Below are 19,617 nucleotides of genomic sequence, written 5' to 3'. Positions count from 1 at the left end.
TTGCGGTAGTTCAGATCTTTGCCTTATGGTTAGAAGCCGAGTTTAATCACTAAAACTTGTTTCAGCCTATAGCAATTTACCACCAGCCCAGTACGTTTCTTATGTCATAGGAAGTGGAGAAGAAGCTTCTGTCTGAAGTTATATGGCCTGATTTGAACGCTGTCTCTTAGTAGTTATATGACCTTGACAAAGTTACTTGATTCCTCTGAGCCACAGTGTCTTCAGCTATATACCAGGAGGTGATAACAGTACCTGGTTCTCAGAGCTATGGAGGAGTTAAGTGGGATGATGCCTGCATGGTTTGTGCACAGTAAGAGTGTTGAATTTTCCAGAACACAATCTAACCATGAGATGAGGGGAGGGAACTGAACCCAATGAAGTTCACGCAGGTGTGGACGACACTGTTGATTCATAACATTTAGTCTTCCTGCTGTGCCACGATATGCTGCCACTGATTGGTAAAGCCATCTAATATATACTTTATGAAAATCAACCATAAAATAAATGAGACAAATTAGCCTCCTTTGGAAAGAGTAATAGAGTAAAACCATCATCTTTTGAAGGCCAGCCTTGTACTCGATACCAGTATTTGGAATGTACACGGGGATCATCCTCAGCCAGTGTCGCTTCTGTCAGCATCACCTAACGGTCTTGGGAAGTGTACACAACTCTCCTCAGTCTGAGATGTGGTCTAGACAAGGCGCCCCTGACCTACTCGCCCATTAGTTTTAGGCAGAGGCAATGGGGCCCTGCTCCTTACCTCATCAGAGAAGTCCGGATTTTGAGAATGGTGCAGCACAGCTGTGTAGGCAACTGAGGTAAACAGGGGCCCTCCAGGTTTTCCGTAAATGCACTGTTTAGAGAGTTATGAGGTAATCAATTGTGAGTGTCTGAAAATATTCCAGAAAGTCAACTCTTCAGTTCTCAGTTCCAGCCCTAAGGCACACTTTGTAATTTACTTCCCAGGATGTCATCTAGTTAACTTTGAACTTTATTGGTACACACATTGTCTTACATGTACTATGCAATTGTGTGTCAAAGAACATCTAAAAGCCTTTATTTACCTTAGAGGTATGACAGAAGTCTTGAACGCTGAACCAACTTGCTATATGATTTTTGACTACCATAAACATGAGTTAATGTTCAAGGCAGATCCCTGAAGGATGACTTCCTGATGGGGCCCATGGAACCAACTCGTGTAGAGCTAAAGTCCTAAGGCTTGGTTGGATGCCACTTCCATGCAAACCAGCTTCTGCTCATGAAGGTGGAGAGTGTAGGACAGACTCAGGATTTGATAGTCTAGCCCAGCTTCTGATGGGGTCAAAGGCGTACACAGGCTTTTATGAATCAGACAGGTGAAAAGGCATTTATGCCTGAAACTCGGGGCCTCTCTTCTAGTCTTACATGTGGTCATGACATGTCTATGCGTGGTGTTAAGAATGCACTGAAGCAAGTCACCCAAACACCTGCTATTGCCCTTCTTTCCAAGTTCATCCCCATTAGAAGCACTGTTTTGGCCAGACTGCTGTGTTTCCTACCTAGTCATTGTCTTTGCTTACACAGTGATATCACATGCTAATTTTTTTCTCTCCTGATTCTAATGCTATAGAAAAGCTTGGTCTGTATGGATGTCCACAGTGGCTCATGATTATCTTGCAGAATTATCCTACACGAGTTAGCTCATTCTTAAGTTCATCATTACTCTTTGGAATAAGACTACAAACTTCTTGGTAGCATACATCAGAGTATGAGTTGTACCTGATGGTACTATGAGAAATAGTTGGAGGTGATGGTAGGGTTAGTTAGACATTGTCTTGGTTCTTCACTACCTCCTCCCTCTGCTTCACTACAACCCAGAATATTTGACCATAGGCTCAGTAAAAACAGCTTTTCCTCTTTATTTTTATACATTATTTTTGTTATTTGATACCCCTAAAATTAAAAAAGTGCATATCATGTATGAACTCTGGAAAAGGCAATCCAATTAAAGTTTTATAGGTCAAAATAGTGATATTATTAACTCATGTGATCAACAACTTGGACTATTCTTTTAGAGCCATCTTCTAGTCCCTTGGGGACTCGGCTCCATAAATGTGAGCTCAGTGGGGGCACCTTGCATTAGCCAGCAGTCTTATACATAAAAATGAGCTCTCTGGGGAACCCTGCATTAACCAATAGGCCTGTGCATAGTAAGTAGCCTTTTCGTGAGACGGCATGAAGCAGATGTCCTGCTTCAAATCAAGCATGCTGAATCAAGAGGTGTCCTAATTTGTGCACAGAGCGGACTCTCCACATAGAACTACTGCATTTACTTCACATTGTAATGACTTCCCTTCTTCCAAATCATGAGCTGGGGAATTGTAGGAGACAAGCATTTTTTAATAGATGAAATTAGTCATGGTTCTTAAGTCAGATACTGTTGTGGATATAAACCTGTTTTTGTTTTGGTCCCAGGTGTGGGATATGGGACCGAGTCAGATGGTCAACAACAGCAGACTGTTTGTCTTGTGTGGGCTCTGAGAGGAGCTCCTTGCCAGCTGCAGATCTTTTAAATCTGAGGACTCTGGAAAGAGAATAAATGCCAGAGCCCAGAGTATGGAGGGGGAGAAAGAACAAGCTTCTGCTTCCCCCTTGCTGCTCCTGGTTGCTGTTGTGAGCTAGGAAGTTGGGTATCTCCTGAAGTGAGCATTGCGCTGGTCCAAGAAATCCAATGACCTTGACCAACAGGAAGCAGCTAAGAAAGAACTGCACATCTTCTCCCATTAATTCTTTCCCTCTCCTACCTCTTGTTTGGGTATTGGAAGGGATTGTGGTGGAGTAGGGAGAAGATATAAGAATGTAAATAAAAGAGGTTTTTTTGTTTTGTTTTTTAAAGTACATCAACAAGATACATTTTCAGAAAATCTAAAACAAATGCCTGAAATTGCTCCTCCTATAATATATATATATATACACACACACTCATATAAAAATATTTATACTCATGTAAAAATCCCCTAGTGGTGCAAAGGACCAAGGTGCCATCCCTCCCTCTCATGCTGTGTCCCCAGATGACTTGACTCACCTTCATAGGCTTGGTACCATCTTCATCAGAATTTTTGAATTCAATGCACACGGTTATATTTCGTGCCTGAAATTATAGTGAGGGAAAAAATGGAGATGGTAATTTCCTCTGAAATAACACACCAAACAATATAAGAGCCTAAAATAAGTAGCTTCTAATTAAATCCGAAAAAAAAGTACAATAACCAACATTGTCTTCTGACATTATCCATGGTCCTCAGAAACAGCAGGATTTGGAGAGATTTTTAAAAGGAAACAAAAAAATGCTCATGGTACAGGACTAGGCATGTTATTTTCAGAGTATTATAAGAAACTAAAAAAAATGGTATAGATCAAATTTATGTCAGGCTGATTTTAGAAAGGATTATTAATGTATTACACAACCATGCATGTTCAAACATTTTACAGATGAACAGCTATAAGATCACGTTTTTGTAACACTCCAAGATACTGCAAATGCCTTCATCTTTAAATAATCCTAAAGTGAATTCTAGGATGAACCCCCCCCCCCCGGGCAAGCACTTCCTTCAAGTCTTGGCTTATAGTTATTTGCAGTTGCTCTTTCAAGAACCATCTCTAAATATGATGAACTGAGAAGTTAATGCCTCAGAAATATATGTCATACCTTGTTGAAGCATTTCTGGCTATCATACTTGAGGTGTTTGGGGTAGACATAAATTTGGTTTTTGTATACTCTATATGGACGACAAAACTTTGTGGAGTCGTAAATAAACTCTTCCACTTCCACTGTAGGTTCTGACTGAGCCATCACGTTGAAGGGCTTGACAGGGATAAAGGACGATGTTACACAGTCTTAAAAAAAATCAGAAAATAAGAATTTGTCACTTAATATGTGTCTTCTAACGTGAGCAATACTTAACATATTTTAACATGAATCTACCAAACATGGAAATTTAATGTTGTGTTCCAAGAAAATGAAAACATGAGATGTGGTCATTTGGGATGAGAATGTTATATATTTAGCACTGAAACTCATGGCAAAGAAATATGGCAAATCTTTGAGATGGATTTATAATTTTTTATACTGTTTCCTGTATATAGAATATACTAGGTAGATTTTATAAAAGAAAGAGTAATCCATTAACCTTTACTTGCTGGTATAAATGTAATACATATATTATTACATGGAAGAATAAAGGTTATTCAGTGGGTCTATTATTTATAGTAACAGATGAATTAATAGTAATTTTTCATATGTGGAATGATTTTACAGCAAATGCCTAAAGCCCTCTGTACCTATTTGTTACTTTTCTTTCTCTTTAATTTTTATCTCCTTTAAAAACTAACTTTGTAGTAATAGCCTAAGAAAAAAAACTAAAGAAAAGATGGTTAGGAATGTGTAGTCAAAATTGTCATTACACTGTTTAAAGATGGAAACTATCATATTGAAAGAGAGAAAGGCCTGCTGCTGCTTTCCTTTTCTACAGAGAACCTTCCTGGACTTAAAAGTGATGGGGTATGTATACTTGGAAATCAGCTAACAATTTTAACACTTAATCAGGAATTGATCTAATATTTTTATATGGTCAACTTTCTCAACTACCATTCCATTCTTTCAGAAGAATAATTAACTTTCTCTTCTGTGGTTTGTCTCTTTCACAGGTAATAAAAACTTGCTTTCTAAATCACATATAGGAAATAGTTTCTCCTTCGCTTTTTCCTATCAATCAGTGTAAACATGATTTGGGGTCAGAGCTTAAGTTAGAGTTCTCATTATGATTTGTGGAAGCTTACCAGGATAGATGGCCAGCCTAATACTCCTTGTCCCTACTCTCTACCCAGCCATCATTTATTATAGGAAACCTTGATTCTAGCTATATCCTAAAACCTTCGTTTTTTTTTAGGTCTGTAGGAGCAGGAGTTTTACCATGTTCCAGAGAAGGTAGACACTGCGTGTCATAACATGTCAGTCCCTTCGGTGCTGGGCTTAGTGCTCAAAGCAATTTGTTGGCCGTGTGGTGCAGCAGCACCAGTCTGTACTTGACTCAGGGAAACTAGATAGAGTCGGAATTCTCTCACTATTGGCACTTCATCTACTTGAGCCTGACTTTCCTGTGACACTCCAGGACTTTAAGGATTATGTAAACAATTTAATATCTTGCTGCTTATTAAACCCATTTTTGAATAACAGATGATAGACTATCCCGGGAACACTTTCCATTATGAACTCCTGTTTGTCTCAACGGACAAATTAGCCCCATATTCTTAGAGTGTAATGCATTCCATTTCCATTTTGGAAGACAAAATCTCCAAAACAACCCAAATTTTGGGACCAACCAGTTAACTGACAAACCAACCAACCAAATACCCCTCCCTCAAGAAACTCAGACATCTCTAAATGAACTGTGACATCAGTGGTATCATACTTGGCAGCTCCAAGGGAACGTTGTCCACGACAATATCCAGGCTTCCTGGGATGGCCTGCATTTTGCTTATCCGGTCAGCTCTGTGAAAGGACATCACACACACACACACAGTGTATTATTTTCATTTTCAAAGAAAAGTCCATCTTCTACTATAATTCTGAGCTTTGATAAAGTTATTTACTATCTAGGTAAAGCCTAGATAGTAAATAATAGTGTATTGATTTTTTTCCCCCTTTGGTTAGTTTAATTCCTGTAAAATAAAGCCAGCATAAATAAAAACAAAAATCATGAAGACGTTAGATTACAGATATAATGCTTCAAACTTATTTTTTTCTGACTTCATTTACACGTGTGACCCAAACTCTGGAAGTTTTATTTCCCTCCCCTTTTCCATGTGGTGGCACGCTTTGAAGGCTTCAGAACCTTTAGGATGTAGATTCATGGGAGCTGGTATTGGAGTTTTACAGCCCAGCTCCATTGTTCACTCTTCACTTCTTAATTGTGGATGCAATGTGACCAGCTGACCAGAGGTCCTGTCACTATGTCTTCCGTGTCATGAAGAACTATACCCCCCAGGAACATAAGCTAAAGTAGCCTCCTTTTTCTTAGGTTGCTTTAGTCAGGGATCTGGCCACAGCAATTGGGAAAAGAACACATATACACGCCATATTTGTACCCCAGTGTTATTTTCTTCCCTTCCCCAACCCATGTTCAGTGGACTACATAGGTGGCTTGAAGGCAGCAATGACAAACTAATTTATGCCATAGAAATTGGTCACCATAGATTTTAAGGTAATGTCAGTTTTAACTTAGTGTTCAGGTTTAACTTAATGTTATCACTGCACTGTGTATTTGAGCTGCCTCCTTCTTGTATTCATTGACAATATGAGGTTTGGCAGAGTTTTGCTGTTTATTGTATCAGTTTATTACCAAATCTTATGTTCTACTTTTGCTCATTATTCTAGATTTTCATGTCTTAGGGTACTGTCAAAAAGGTAACAGGAAAAGTCCTTTTCATTTTTCTCACGGTGGCTTGAGGAGCCCCATGAAAACCTGGGTGCAGGTTTTGACCAGGATATTTGAGGAGTGAAGTGAGGAACAGTCTTTTGGGTTACCAGTGCTCTGCCTGGACCACAAAGAACTAAGAATAGCACCTGGTCTTGCCTAAGAGTCTACTTCTCATCCTAGTGATATGTTCTAAAAAAAACTTCAATGAATAATAATAATTATAGTATAATAATCACATTGATAAGACATCCCTTCTGGTAAAATACAAGCAAATGATTTACTGATGATGCAGAAGATTTTGTACACACTCGTTTACACATATCATGATTTTTTTTTTTTGAGGGATATTCAAAATTAGTTGGTAAGAGACCTGCCAATTCTTAGATGGGAGAAATGGAACCATTACTCCAGGATAAGGAGGACAAGTGCACTTTGTGTATTAGAGGCTAATAGTGTAAGATAAATAGTATAATGAGAGCCTCAAGACATCCTAAGAAAAGGCTCCCGTGATTAGAAGCTGATAATTGACCTCTGCTAGCCAGTATCATGTGTGGAAGAGACAAACTAAAACCGCTGAGTCAAGAGTACCATACATAATGGTATTTCTGTATACTGAGGTTTTTTTTTTTTTTTTGGCGGGGGAGGGTTGTCACACACTGTGGGTGAATGATATAGCTTGACATGTCACAAATCTTCTGCATGAATCTGGCTAACTGACTCTTAAGACAACTTTTGGACAAAAGGGAAGTCACCAGAAAAACCATCTGTTTCTGGAGGTGTAAGGACAGTTGAGACTCAAGGCATCAGGTGTCGCTGCACAGAGAGAAGAAATCAGTATTGGCAATAGCTTACGTTACATAAAGGGGCATGCAGAATAGCCTACCTTCTGTAGTCTGATACCAGTTTAAGGAGGTCTTCAGCTGAAATTTTGCTACTTTCTTGTCTATACAGGGGTGAAAATCTTGAGTCTCTGTCCACATTCCCCTGGTTGTCCTTAAATACAGATCTGCAGGAAAATAATGTTTATTCAGGTTTATATTTTGCTACTGTTTAATAAATAGTGTTTTTAAGGAGGATAATTAATTATCATTCCAATTTATCATTGAAAGAACCCAAGGGACTGATCAAAATAAAAAGCAACCACTTCCGTTGGTATAATGTTTTTGTGGAATGTATACAATTTACCCTTGTTCATTCAAATGCTGATTTCTCTACCCCTCTATCTCGTTTCAATCCCGACATCGCACTGTGATGTTTATTCTAAGTATCACCTGTCTCAAGTTTGTGTAAACATGCCACCATTTGTTCTGTGTATTATCAATAAAACAACCAGTCAGTGCTGAGCAATGGAGAGAATAGGGTGGGACATCCTGGTCCGGAGGGGAGGAGAAAGCAAGCAAGAGGGTGGGGTCTGAGAGGAGAGATTGGCAAGCGAGGACTTGAAACCACGAGAGATGAGCTGGACCTAAGATATGACTAAAAACAAGTATAATGTGTGAAATCTGAATGGGAGGAGACTATGTGGGCTTAGAGGTTTAGAATGGAGGAACTATTGCCCAGCACTGGGCTCTCGGTTAATTAGGTAAATCCTAGTCTCTGTGTGGTGATTTGGGTAGACAGCTGGTTTAGGAATAACCACTGTTTAACTAAAAGATAAATCAATATTAAATATTAATAATCAACAACACACTTCTTAAAGTTTTTTTTATTTATAAACACATTTTATTATATTTTTCATTTTCAATTCTATATCTAAAGTGGGATCAGTTCCTGTTACAACTCTTTTCATGATGTCTCACATTACTTGCCATACTAAAACTTTGGAGTATTGGGGGAGCTGAGAAAGTACTTTTTGCATGTGTGTTTGTATTGGTGAAGTTGTGCTGGTTTTGTGTGTGTGTGTGTCTGTGTGTGTGTGTGTCTTTGTACAAAGTTCCACTGGCTTAAAAGTCACCAAAGAGGCTATGTTGGCTGGTCCGTAAGCTCCAGGTACCCTCCTGTCTCTGCTTCTACTGCGGTAATCACAGCCACGTATCACCATGTCCAGCTTTTTAACCTAGCTTCTGTGGCTCAAAATCAGGTCCTCATGTCTGCAAGGCAAACACTTCACTGGCTGAGCTATCCCCTAAGTCCTCTTATGAGTGGTTTCCACACAGTGTCCTAACCTGGGCGAGGAGGGGCCGCTGCTATGGGTAGCACTGTTAGAATTTACGAATGTGTGACACGGATCTTGTGGTCATTACGGCTGTAAAAAGTGAGATTCCTAAAAATGTCTTTGTGAAGACAAATGAGCCCATGTTCTAACTTCTAGGACAGAAGTGAAGACAAAATACAGGAAATTTGAGTCAGAGTTTTGCATTAAATAAGGTTAATGTTCTATTATTTCTTTCCTTGATCCATTTCAGTGGAATTATAGCGCCTTACTTAAAAACACAATTGCTTTTGCCTAAGTTATGAAGTGAGGTCAGGAAATATTTGCTTCACATGTAGTTTGCTGATATCACCTACACCTCAGATTTATTATGCATCAAAGAAATATGTATATATATTTCTCACATACAATTTGCTCACAAATAATTTCTTTTTCTTCAACATAAGAGAAATGTTGGGTTTTTATTTCTTCTAGTTTAACTAGATTATTTTATCACTATTTAAATAAATCAAATATTTCAATAAAGTAGCTAAAATGGATTTAAAACTAATATTAGCCATTGACTTTTTAAAAAAAATATATTTTTTTAATTACAGTTTATTCACCTTGTATCTCAACTGTAGCCACCTCCCTCGTCCCCTCCCAATCCCATCCTCCTTCCCTCATCTTCTCCCATGACCCTCCCCCAGTCCACTGATAGGAGAGGTCCTTCTCCCCTTGTGTCTGATCCTAGCCCATTAGTTCTCATTAGGACTGGCTGCACTGTCTTCCTCTGTGGCCTGGTTAAGGCTGTACCCTCAGGGGGTAGGTGATCAAAGAGCAGCCATTGACTTTTAATGTAAAGTAAGTAACATGGAAAAAGAGAAATAGAAGCTAGAAACGTATTGGGATGATGTTTTTATACTTTTTCAAATTGCCTCCTTACAGTTTTGTTGCCTAGTTAAGTAGCAACTGAGAAAAAATTAAAAAAGCTCTCCTTCATAAAATTTTAATGAAACAACATGAGGAAAACAGAATAAAAACATTTAACTTGAAGACTAGAGAGGTAGCAGAGCAAGTAAAGGCACTTCAGCCTGCCCATCAAGTTTTTAGTTTCTAGAGCCCTTACGGCAGGAGAGAACCTGCTGCTCCTGCATGTTGCCCTCTGACCTCCACACGAGGGCTGCTACAGGCTGTGCAGCCCACGAAATAAATGCATTAAGATGTGATAAGAATTTCAAAGCATTGAACTTAAACATGATTTTTGCACAAGGACTTTAAAGACCAGATGAGCAAATATTTGACAGGCTGAAACCAGAACAATGTATTTCCCAACACAGAGGGAGTCATACACTTAGCTGAGGTGACGATTTTTCTTTTCAGTGATTGAGTGACCGCAACTGCATTAGTCTATGTGAGTTGCAAACTCCATTTTGTGCCTATTCCCAGCTACTGTGGAGACCCTTCACTTGAGATGGCCATTCATGAAGGGTACTGCCGCCCGAGAGCTTTGTTCTTCTTAATCCTTTTATGTCGGCCTCTCAAGTGCTAAGGTTAGAGGCAGATGCCATGATGTGGGATTTAGACATTTCTCTGCATGTGTGAATACAACAGGTGAAAGGCCAAAGTGGTTGCTAAGGCCCAGCATGGGCACATGACTGTGAGCTTTGCACTGGGGTAGTAAAGATAGCAGGAGGACGGTGTCCACCATGATGAGCTACACAGATGACCCTGTCTCAAAATAGAGAAGAAACAAAAAGCAAAAGCAAAACAAAAACAAAAACAAAAACAACCCTTTCCAAAGGACTGAGAATGTATTTTGGTGGTAGAACATTTACTTAGAAGTCATAAGGCAGGAAAAAAATGTGGTTGATTGACAGCTTCAATTGTATAAGAATGAATTATCTAATAAAAATCTATAAAAAGGCAGAGAGAAGGACCTTGTGAGGGTGTGCTAGAAGCCTGTCACTGGAATGAAGAAGGCTGAGGTGGTCGGCCACTTGTGGTGATGTTGAGGGCACGGGAATCTTAGCAATCACGGCATTGTGCACCTTTGGACGTACAGATATGAGAATGGAAATTTAATTTACTAGTCCTGACTGACTTTAAGAAAACTGAGCATTGTCTGTTAGTCACAGATAAGTTAAAATGAAACAGTGTACAAGAACCTGTGAGGTCATTCTAGCATGGACTTGAGCCCCTATAATCCTGGAGGTGATATGGAAAGTTTAATTGCAGTAGGGCACACTTATAAATTCAGCTTCTTTCGGGATTGTTGTAAAATATCTCATGTGGCTGTGTGTGTGTGTGTGTTCTAAGCCTATTGGAACAATAATCTTTTTGCTACAAAGCAGCAGTACAGCTGGTACTGAATCTGAGAACATACCAGGCACAATTCAAATTAGATGCTCACAGCAATGAGATCTGTGTGTACTACAGCAGCTGGGTAGAAAATCTGGCTCCAAGCAACTGTTAATGGTACTATTTTAATTACAGTTGCTTTGAAATGTTTTAGGGTACACTCCGAGCTATACTGTGAAACAAACAGCAAGATAGGAAATGAAGTATGGAGGAGAAGCCAACGAGAACATGCAGTGCCAATACTGTATTACCTTTGTCATGGAGCTGGCCTATTCCAGAATGATGCGAGTGAAGGCTGGCCTTCTGAGGGTCCTGCCAACTCGTAGCTGAAGCAGTGTTTGCACTGAGAGGTGGGGTAGGGATTGTTTCTTTGGGTGGCTGTGTTCTCTTTTGAGGGTAGATAATCCAAATAACCCAACACACCATATTCTCTGTACGTTCACTCATATTTTTCTCTCATTTGCCTGAGCAACTCAAGTAAATATAAGCCATTGGCAATGGGTACAAGTTCCTAATGGCAGTCAAGGGAGTGAGCCTTGATCCAGCGTGGCTTGTGGTTTTGCTAGCTCTTTCCGTAGAAATAATTACTCCAAGAGCTGGTAATACTTTCAGCCTCCACAGAAGCGTCATCTGTCTTTTACAGTTTGCTGACAACTGCGGAGTCAGGGTGTTCCTTCTGAGTACTGTTCTCCAACAACTGGCCCACTGTTTACTTCTGTCCCTCCCACTAGTCTTCACTGACCTAAACTTACAAGAAATAGGGAGTTGCAGAGTGCGACTATGCACTCCACAAGTGACTTCCAGTAATAATAATAAGGTCGCTGTATATGGCATGTTTTTCATGTCTACCATTAGTTATCTCTGTAAGGAAAGGTAGAGGCAGAGAGATAAAATAATATCCATGAGGTATATTATACCAAATCCTCGTACAGCTGAAGTTAACACAGCATATTGCCCACGAAACAGGTATTGTCTGCTCCATCCTTCAGATAGACTCTGGTCACGGAGAGGAACCTTGCTTGATGATACAGGAAGTGGTGGCCTGACCTTGACAGCTGAGCCAGACTCTGCAGCCTGCCTCTTCCGCTCTTGCTGCATGGCTGTCTGAATGAGGGTCGGTACTTTCGGCCTGCAGGGATCTGTCTTGGTGTACTGGTGTTGGAACCCACATTTCTCCTTCTCTCTGCCAGTCTCTAGTTTTAAATGATGACCGTAACATTCTGACACATACTGGTGGGTTTTCACTGAATGGGTTCCTCAGTGGAAGCTCTGTGACCTGAAGAATACACAAGTGAACCCTTCCCCCTGGGCTTTGAATGTTGAATGGAAGTGAGTGCATTTGAGATAATGCTATCAGTATTCAGTAAGTGGGGTGTGTTGTTCTGGGCCTGTAATTAACCCTTTTTAATTCAGTGTGTTCATTGCTGCTCTTTATTTGTTTTCTTTATGAGTCTACACCAGGGTTTTCCTCCCTTAAGGAATTCCTATACCAATGCAGATGTGATGAGATTGAGGACACTAGGAGTCGATGTGCTAGGGGATCTAAAAAGCAAATTCTATTTTCCACAGAGGTCCCATTTCTGGGCAGGGTAGCCTGCTACTTGTGCCCACAGAACTCAACATCTCTATCAGAGTCAGCTGTGGGTATAATCATGTTCATCTACACCCAAATCAAAGACAGCTTAAGTGATGAACTTGATGGCCTCATTTGGACACTCACACAGACAGGAGCTCCCTACATAAGTGAGAGCGTGCAGGCACACAGAAGGTCTGCACTGTCCCTGCTATCTTATGTCCATTAGGCTCTCTGGACTGATAAAATGCTGTTGTTTGTTAACCAAGTTTTGCATAAAGATGTTATGACTTCGATTTACTAACTTCCCCCAGTCCATCTGATCACGCCCACACTGTATAGAGCTCAGGGGCCTTTAGGACAAGCTGTCTCGCTGAACTACTTTGTGAAGTGTTTGTCACTATGGAGTTCATAATGTCTGTGAAGATGACACCATATTAACGTTAACATTGCTTTAGGTGTGGCTCCGCTAAAAACAATAGACAACACAAAGGCTTTCAAATCAGCAGCTTCCAGTGCAAATTGAAAAAGCATTTCTAGTCTGTTAGTTGCAAAGTAGGAAGGACCTTACCTTACAGCCCAAGCAAATGGCATCCGATATTTCCCCAATTTGCTGCAGAACTGCCTATTGGATTTTAGTATTTTTTGTGCAAACTGAAAAAAAAAAATATTTAGGGATAGCCAATTACAAACTACACATGTAAAGTAATAATGTTTATTTTTCCATTTTATCGTCTACTGAAATACTATAGAATTTCTCCTTCCTGGCCCACAGATTATATAAGATACCCTCTGTGTTCAAGTTATTGTAGAACTCTTGGCTGTATTTTTAATTTGAAAATTCTAAATGTCGAAAGCCCCTACTCTTGAGATAATAACTATTATCCACCCTACCAATCCCCATTTCTCTTCCTGCCTTCTTCCCTCCTTTCCTTTCAGCTAAGAGAAGTTAGACTCTTTAATGGAAAATTACTGAATTTATATTCACAACTGGCACTAGATCACATCTTTTATTCATCAAGAGACTTTTTCTGTGAAGAGCAGCACAGATCCTGCATTCTCTGTCACAATTTCTCAAACCTATTGCTATAGCTGGGAAGTAATTATAGATAAATAAAAGAAACACTTTCATTTTCAGTGCTGGAGCAAGTCCAGGACTTCACACATTCTAGGCAATAAATGAAGTGTGACTGATTGTCAATAAAGTTTTATTTACAAAAGCTGGTAACAGATGGGAGGTGGTTTGTTGAGCTGTGACATGAGAAACTTTCATAAATATGTTAAACTACACTTTAAATTATTGCACATGCTCAAATTCAGTTGTTTTGAATTATTTCCTCAACATCTTTCCTTTGTATGAAAAGTTATTTCCTTATTTCCTTTGTATGGAAAATATATACTTTTATTTACTTTCTAATAAACAGTGATAATCCATAATTTGATTATCTGAAATAACAAGGTGGTAGAATGAAAAAAAAAAAACAGAAAAATCTTCTTCACTGGTCCTAACATTCAGGGCCCTCACCACTATCTTTCTGAACATTGCTATTAATATATTTAGGGTATAATCATTTTTCTTCATATTGAGACCATTGCTAGCTTGCCGATATCTTAGCAAATTGCCTTCATTCCCTCCTGTCTTCTAACCTTGTTATTGTAAATACTTTGACCTATGGGGTTAAAATACTATCCAAATTTAAAATCATTTCTTCATCAGAGTCTATGATGTAGAGTCAAAAAAAGACACAAACCAAAAACGTGGAATTTAGGTGAATGTTGGAAGTCATACGTTTACCAAATTTTATAATCCAGGAAGGCAGCACCGCTTCATCTCTCTAAACCGACTGAAGTTATTTATAAGAAAATAATCATTACCTTGTTGGAGTCTGGATTCTTAATATAAGGTTCAACACCACTCCCAATGTTTCCCATTAAGACTTTCTCGACTTTGGCCACCAAAACAATTTCAGAGTGCGGATCACTCACAGAGAATATGGCCTGCATCCAGAGAAAGCAGTATGTAACTACCACAGAGACCACGCCAAAGACATTCATAAGATGCCATTTGAAAACAGGACAGATTTAAGGAATTTCTATTGGGAAATCGCCCATCCCCTACGACTTATTGTTAAGAACACTCTCAGCGACAAGTAAACGAAAGCACAACCTGCTTTGGGAATTTCAACCATTCCTCTGGAAGGCCCTTTATGTGAGGTTCTTCTGATTGTCTTGGCGTGCCTGTGTCGATACTGCCGTTTTCCAAGGCCGCTGGGGGCCCCGAGATCATCTGCCGGACAGCAGGGTGATTTAGATCCACGTGGAAATCGGCGGAGATCTTCCTGCTCTCTCTGAGGTCATAAAGTGCCACGCTCACAAAAAAAGGCTCAATCTGCGGGGAAAACAAAGGCCAGATGGTTCTGACATAAAACAATTGCCAGCCCACCAGTGTGGATCATTGCATTTCATAACACATCAAAGGAAAGGCACAGAGCAGAAAGCAAGCTGTCTTTGACCAGGTGTGAAGTACCCAGAATCCCTTCCTGCAACAGATGCCTCCAGGCTCGGGGCTGCATCTCATTTGTTTCTTGACCCTAGACTCCCACTCAAGTGTTCTCTTCCACATGTTCTACCATCAGCATATTAATCAGGAACAGCCTTTAGTTGCTTCTCCCATACTCAAAGAAAACATCCTTTACCTCAGTCTCCCCAGATCACTGGAAAATTAAAATAGGATCCTAGACGTTTCTAGAGCTCACTGAGAAACACTTTAGTCCAAATGCTTTTCAGATTCTCTCTTCCCATCTCTCCCTCCTTCCCCTTTTTTGGTTTTGTTTTGTTCCCATTAATTTATTTAGTTATTCACTTTACGGCCCAATCACAGTTCCCCTTCCCCCCTCCTCTCAGTTCCCCTTTCCCTTCTCTCTATTAAAGAGGAGGCTCCATGTGGGTATCAATCAACCCTTGTACATCAAGTTGCAGTAGGACTAAGATCATCCTCTCCCACTGAGGCCAGACAAGGGGAAAGGAATCCAAAGGCAGGCAACAGAGTCGTCTACAGACCCAACTCGAATTATTAGGGAATTATTAGGGAAGACCAAAGGGCACTTCTGTTACATATGTTTAGGGGGGCTAGGTCCAGCACATGCATGCTCTTTGCTTGGTGGTTCAGTCTCTGTGAGACCCTTAACCCTAACCCTAACCTTTAAGGTCATTTGGCTAAAGGCTCTGTCTCAAAGTAACTCCAATGTGGCTTTGACAGGGGCCCATCCTTCCTTCATTTCTTTTTCTTTCCTTTTTTTTTTTTTTTTTTTTTTTTTGAGTATTTATCTACACAACAATGTGGTCTAGATTCATCTCATACTCTCCGTGCCCCAGATATTTCTCCAGAAATGATCCTGGCTCTTTTTTCGGTAAGACTGATATTCAGAAATCAACATCTGGGTCCTGGTAATTAGTCAGTTGGGCATTTATAGATCCCACGCCTTATTCCACAGGGTGGCACACAGGCACACAGTACTCTAACACATCTGTAATTGTTCAGCTCTATCTATACATGTATATTTATTAAAAACCGGCCAATTAAAGTTGATAGATTCACTTCTAACCCAAACACTCAAGGATTCTTCCTAACCTAGTTTTTCTGATTTATAACAGTGAGAAATGTGGGTTTCATTGGCAACTGTTATCTACTTATTCATCCAGGTTTCTTGCTGGTTTACAGTGACTGTTTTCCCAACCATGTCAGTCATCTTTTCCATCTATCTCCTCTAGACTACCCTGACCCCTTATCCTGACAGACTTCACAGCAGGTCACTTCTGTGTCTTTGTGTGACTTTCCCCTTCCGCTGTCTAAAGTTCTGGAGTTGTCACCCATGTCCAAGCTTTTATGAGATTTCCACTTACCCTGTCTCCCAGATGTTGGGAAAGAATCTGAAGATGGAAAATAAGGCAGAAATGGTAAAGTAATATAGTTTGGGAAGTGGGGGACGTTCCCTGTATTAGTTTTAAATAAGAAGGACTTAAGTAGAGTTTGTTCAAGGGGCTGCTAGACAAGATGACTGGCAAAGACATAGTGATAGGAAAGGTTATAGAAAACACAGTAGATTGGGATTAGAGTGGAGGCAAAATTAGTCAGGAGCTGTCCATGTTCATGAGTGACTCATTGGAGAGACATTAAGACTTGGTCATCCACAGCACATGGAAAGCAGAACGCAGTGTAGGACAAAGAATATTCCCAGGTCTACAGGCATAGGAACCTAAGCACATGACAATGGTCACTAACGCAGAAGACACAGACACAAAGATGAATTCTTCATGAGACACAGAAAGCCCTCATAAAGTGCCTCATGGCCACGAGCCCATGAATTTTGGGGTTCCAGACCAGTCGAAAGAACTGGGCTAGAAATCAGCACCTGAAAGTTCTTTCGAATGGAGCTCCTATTTAAGTCAAAATCAAAGATGTGCTGGTTTGAATAAGGGTGATTCTCATAGGCACATATTATTGAATATGTGGTACCCAGTGGGTGGAACTGTTGGGGAAGGATTAGGAGGTGTGGCATTGTTCTGTGTCACTGGGGGCTGGTTTTGAAGTTTGAAAAGACTTCGAAAGAAGTTTCAAAAGAATTATTTTTAGTGTGTTGTCTTTCTCCTGCTTGAGGATCAAGATGTGAGCTCTCAGCTGTTCTTGCTGCCATTTTTTTGCCCCACCATCATAGACTCTAACCTTCTGAAACTGTAAACCCAATTAAAGTTTTTCTTTTATAAGTTTCCTTGGTAATAACATCTTACCACAGCATTAGAAGTGATAAGAAATACCACAGAGAGGAGAATCAGTATAGATTCCTGTGAAATAGTAACATTGAGAGAATAGAAAGAGGTTAAAACAATCATAAAAGAGGTTGGGCAAAACATGGAAACTAAAATGGGTCTGATGAGAGTGGAAAGGGAGGCTTTAAAGAAGAAAAGTGGAGAAGACAATGGGATAAAGTAGAAAGGGGAATATTAGGGGTGAAAGGACACAAGGAGAAAAAGAGTAGGAATGGAGATAGGGGTGTGGCTGGGAGAATGAGCCAAAATGAAATATGTATTTGAGAAAAACTCATGAAAGTAAGTAAAAGAAGGTTTATATAATTACACAGATACATATATATATAATTGAATATACTAGATAAATGAACATGCATGTGATTTCATAGCTATGCAATTAGTAGTGGTTCAAAAAGATTGTCAACAAATAACACTTTACTTTTGTTTTTGCTTACTTGATTTTGAAATGGAGTTTGCTGTCTGCCAATATTCTGTGAACAAGTAGGTTATACAAAGGACTACATCCAAATTAATGCACTGTTGTACACAATCACGCTGTAAGTCCTGTTAAATATTTCCTGTCCTTTAAGATGTATCATGTGATTAGTTTGTGACAGAGATACTGTTATTTGGCAATTTCTCAGAAAATTGGGAATAGTTCGACCTCAAGACCTAGCTATACCTCTCCTGGGCATATACCCAAAAGATGCTCCTACATACCACAAGGACATCTGCTCAACTATGTTCATGGCAGCTTTATTCATAATAGCCAGAGGCTGGAAACAACCTAGAGGTCCCTTAACTGAAAAATGGATAAAGAAAATGTGGCTACTCATATATCAAACACAGGGACATTTTGAAATTTGTAGGCAAATGGTTGGAACTAGAAAATATCACCCTGAGTGAGGTAACCCAGACCCAGAAAGACACAAATGCTATGAACTTACTTACAAGCGGATATTAGCTATATAATACAGGATGACCATGCTACAATCCAGGGATCCAAGGAAGCTAAGTAACAAGGAGGGAGAACGCATGAATCTCATTCAGAAGCAGAAATAGTCATTGAAGGTGGATGAAGGAAGGGAACTGGGTGGGAGAGGGATAGGGAGGGGAACAGAAGGGATCAAGTGCAGGTAGGACTGAAGGAGAGAGAGAACAGGGTGAGAATATAAATAGGTGGCTGTGGGGACATCTCTGGGATGAGCCAAAAACCTAGGAAAAAGTAAACTCCAGGGAATCTATGAGGGTGACCCTAGGTAAGACTTCTAGAAACAGGGCATATGGAACCCGAAATGGCCAGCTCCTGTAACTAGCCAAGACAATGGAGGGATGGGGATATCAACCCACCCACAAAACCTTCAACTCAATATTCATCCTGCCTACAAGAGGTGCAGGGATAAAGAAGGAGCAGAAACTGAGAGAATGACGAACCAATGACTGGCCCAATTTGACACCCACCCCATGAGAGAGAGCCAACCCCTGACACTATTAATGACATTCTGCTATTCTTGCAGACAGGAGCCTAGCACAATTGTCTTCTGAGAGATTTCACCTAATAGCTGATGGAAACAGATACAAAGACCCACAGTCAAACATCATTCAGAGCTCAGGGAACCTTGTGGGAGAAAGAAAAGAAGGATTAAACAGAGGTCAAAGACAGCACAAGGAAACCTACAGAATCAACTAACCTGGGCCCATAGGAACTCAGAGACTGAACCACAACCAGAGAGCATGCATGGGATTGACCTAGGCTCTCTACACATATGGAACAGGAGTGCTACTTGGTCTTCATGTGGCTCCCCTAACAAATGGAGCAGGGGCTGTCTTTGACTCTGTTCCCTGCCTTTGGATCCCCTTTCCCTGGTTAGGCTGCCTTGTCTAGCTAGCCTCAACAGGAGAAGGTGTAACTGGTCCTACTGCAATTTGGCATGCCACAGGGGATTGATATTCATGGGAGGTCTCCCCTACTCTGAAAAAAAAGGAGGGGGTCCAGGGGGAGGTAAGGAATGAAGGAAGGACTGGGAGGAGAGGAGGCAGTGGAAGCTGTGATCTAGATGTAAAGTAATAAGTAAATTAATTAATGGAAAAGAAAAAGATTAAGGTGCAGAACAACCCCCAACACTGACATCTGGCCTCCATGGATGAGGAGGCCCATTGACTCATAGGTAAGAATGCCTCCACAGTCAAACATATACACACAATACCAGATGTGTGTGCGTGCATGGGCACACACATGCTTACTGAAAGGTAATTATCAAGTGAGATTTTCATTTTAGTGATTTAGT

General features: G+C 40.2%; 1 protein-coding gene across 6 annotated transcripts in view; it reads right to left on the bottom strand.

The window, feature by feature from the left end:
- Dock10 (dedicator of cytokinesis 10) overlaps positions 1-19,617 on the bottom strand; it is a 201,357-nt gene that overhangs the window by 73,396 nt on the left and 108,344 nt on the right. For all 6 annotated transcript variants that reach the window (XM_055616425.1, XM_055616424.1, XM_055616430.1 and 3 more), the window contains exons 12-19: positions 14,691-14,912; positions 14,399-14,521; positions 13,095-13,177; positions 7,342-7,464; positions 5,451-5,530; positions 3,689-3,876; positions 3,065-3,130; positions 761-853 (exon numbers count right to left, since the gene is read on the bottom strand). In XM_055616425.1, the coding sequence (XP_055472400.1) occupies positions 761-853; positions 3,065-3,130; positions 3,689-3,876; positions 5,451-5,530; positions 7,342-7,464; positions 13,095-13,177; positions 14,399-14,521; positions 14,691-14,912 (978 nt within the window). The remainder of the gene's footprint in view (positions 1-760; positions 854-3,064; positions 3,131-3,688; positions 3,877-5,450; positions 5,531-7,341; positions 7,465-13,094; positions 13,178-14,398; positions 14,522-14,690; positions 14,913-19,617) is intronic.

Source organism: Psammomys obesus, unplaced genomic scaffold, assembly GCF_907164565.1.
Source record: "Psammomys obesus unplaced genomic scaffold, mPsaObe1.curated_primary_1811, whole genome shotgun sequence".
Classification (NCBI taxonomy): Eukaryota; Metazoa; Chordata; class Mammalia; order Rodentia; family Muridae; genus Psammomys; species Psammomys obesus.
This window is presented reverse-complemented; position numbering and strand designations above follow the sequence as displayed.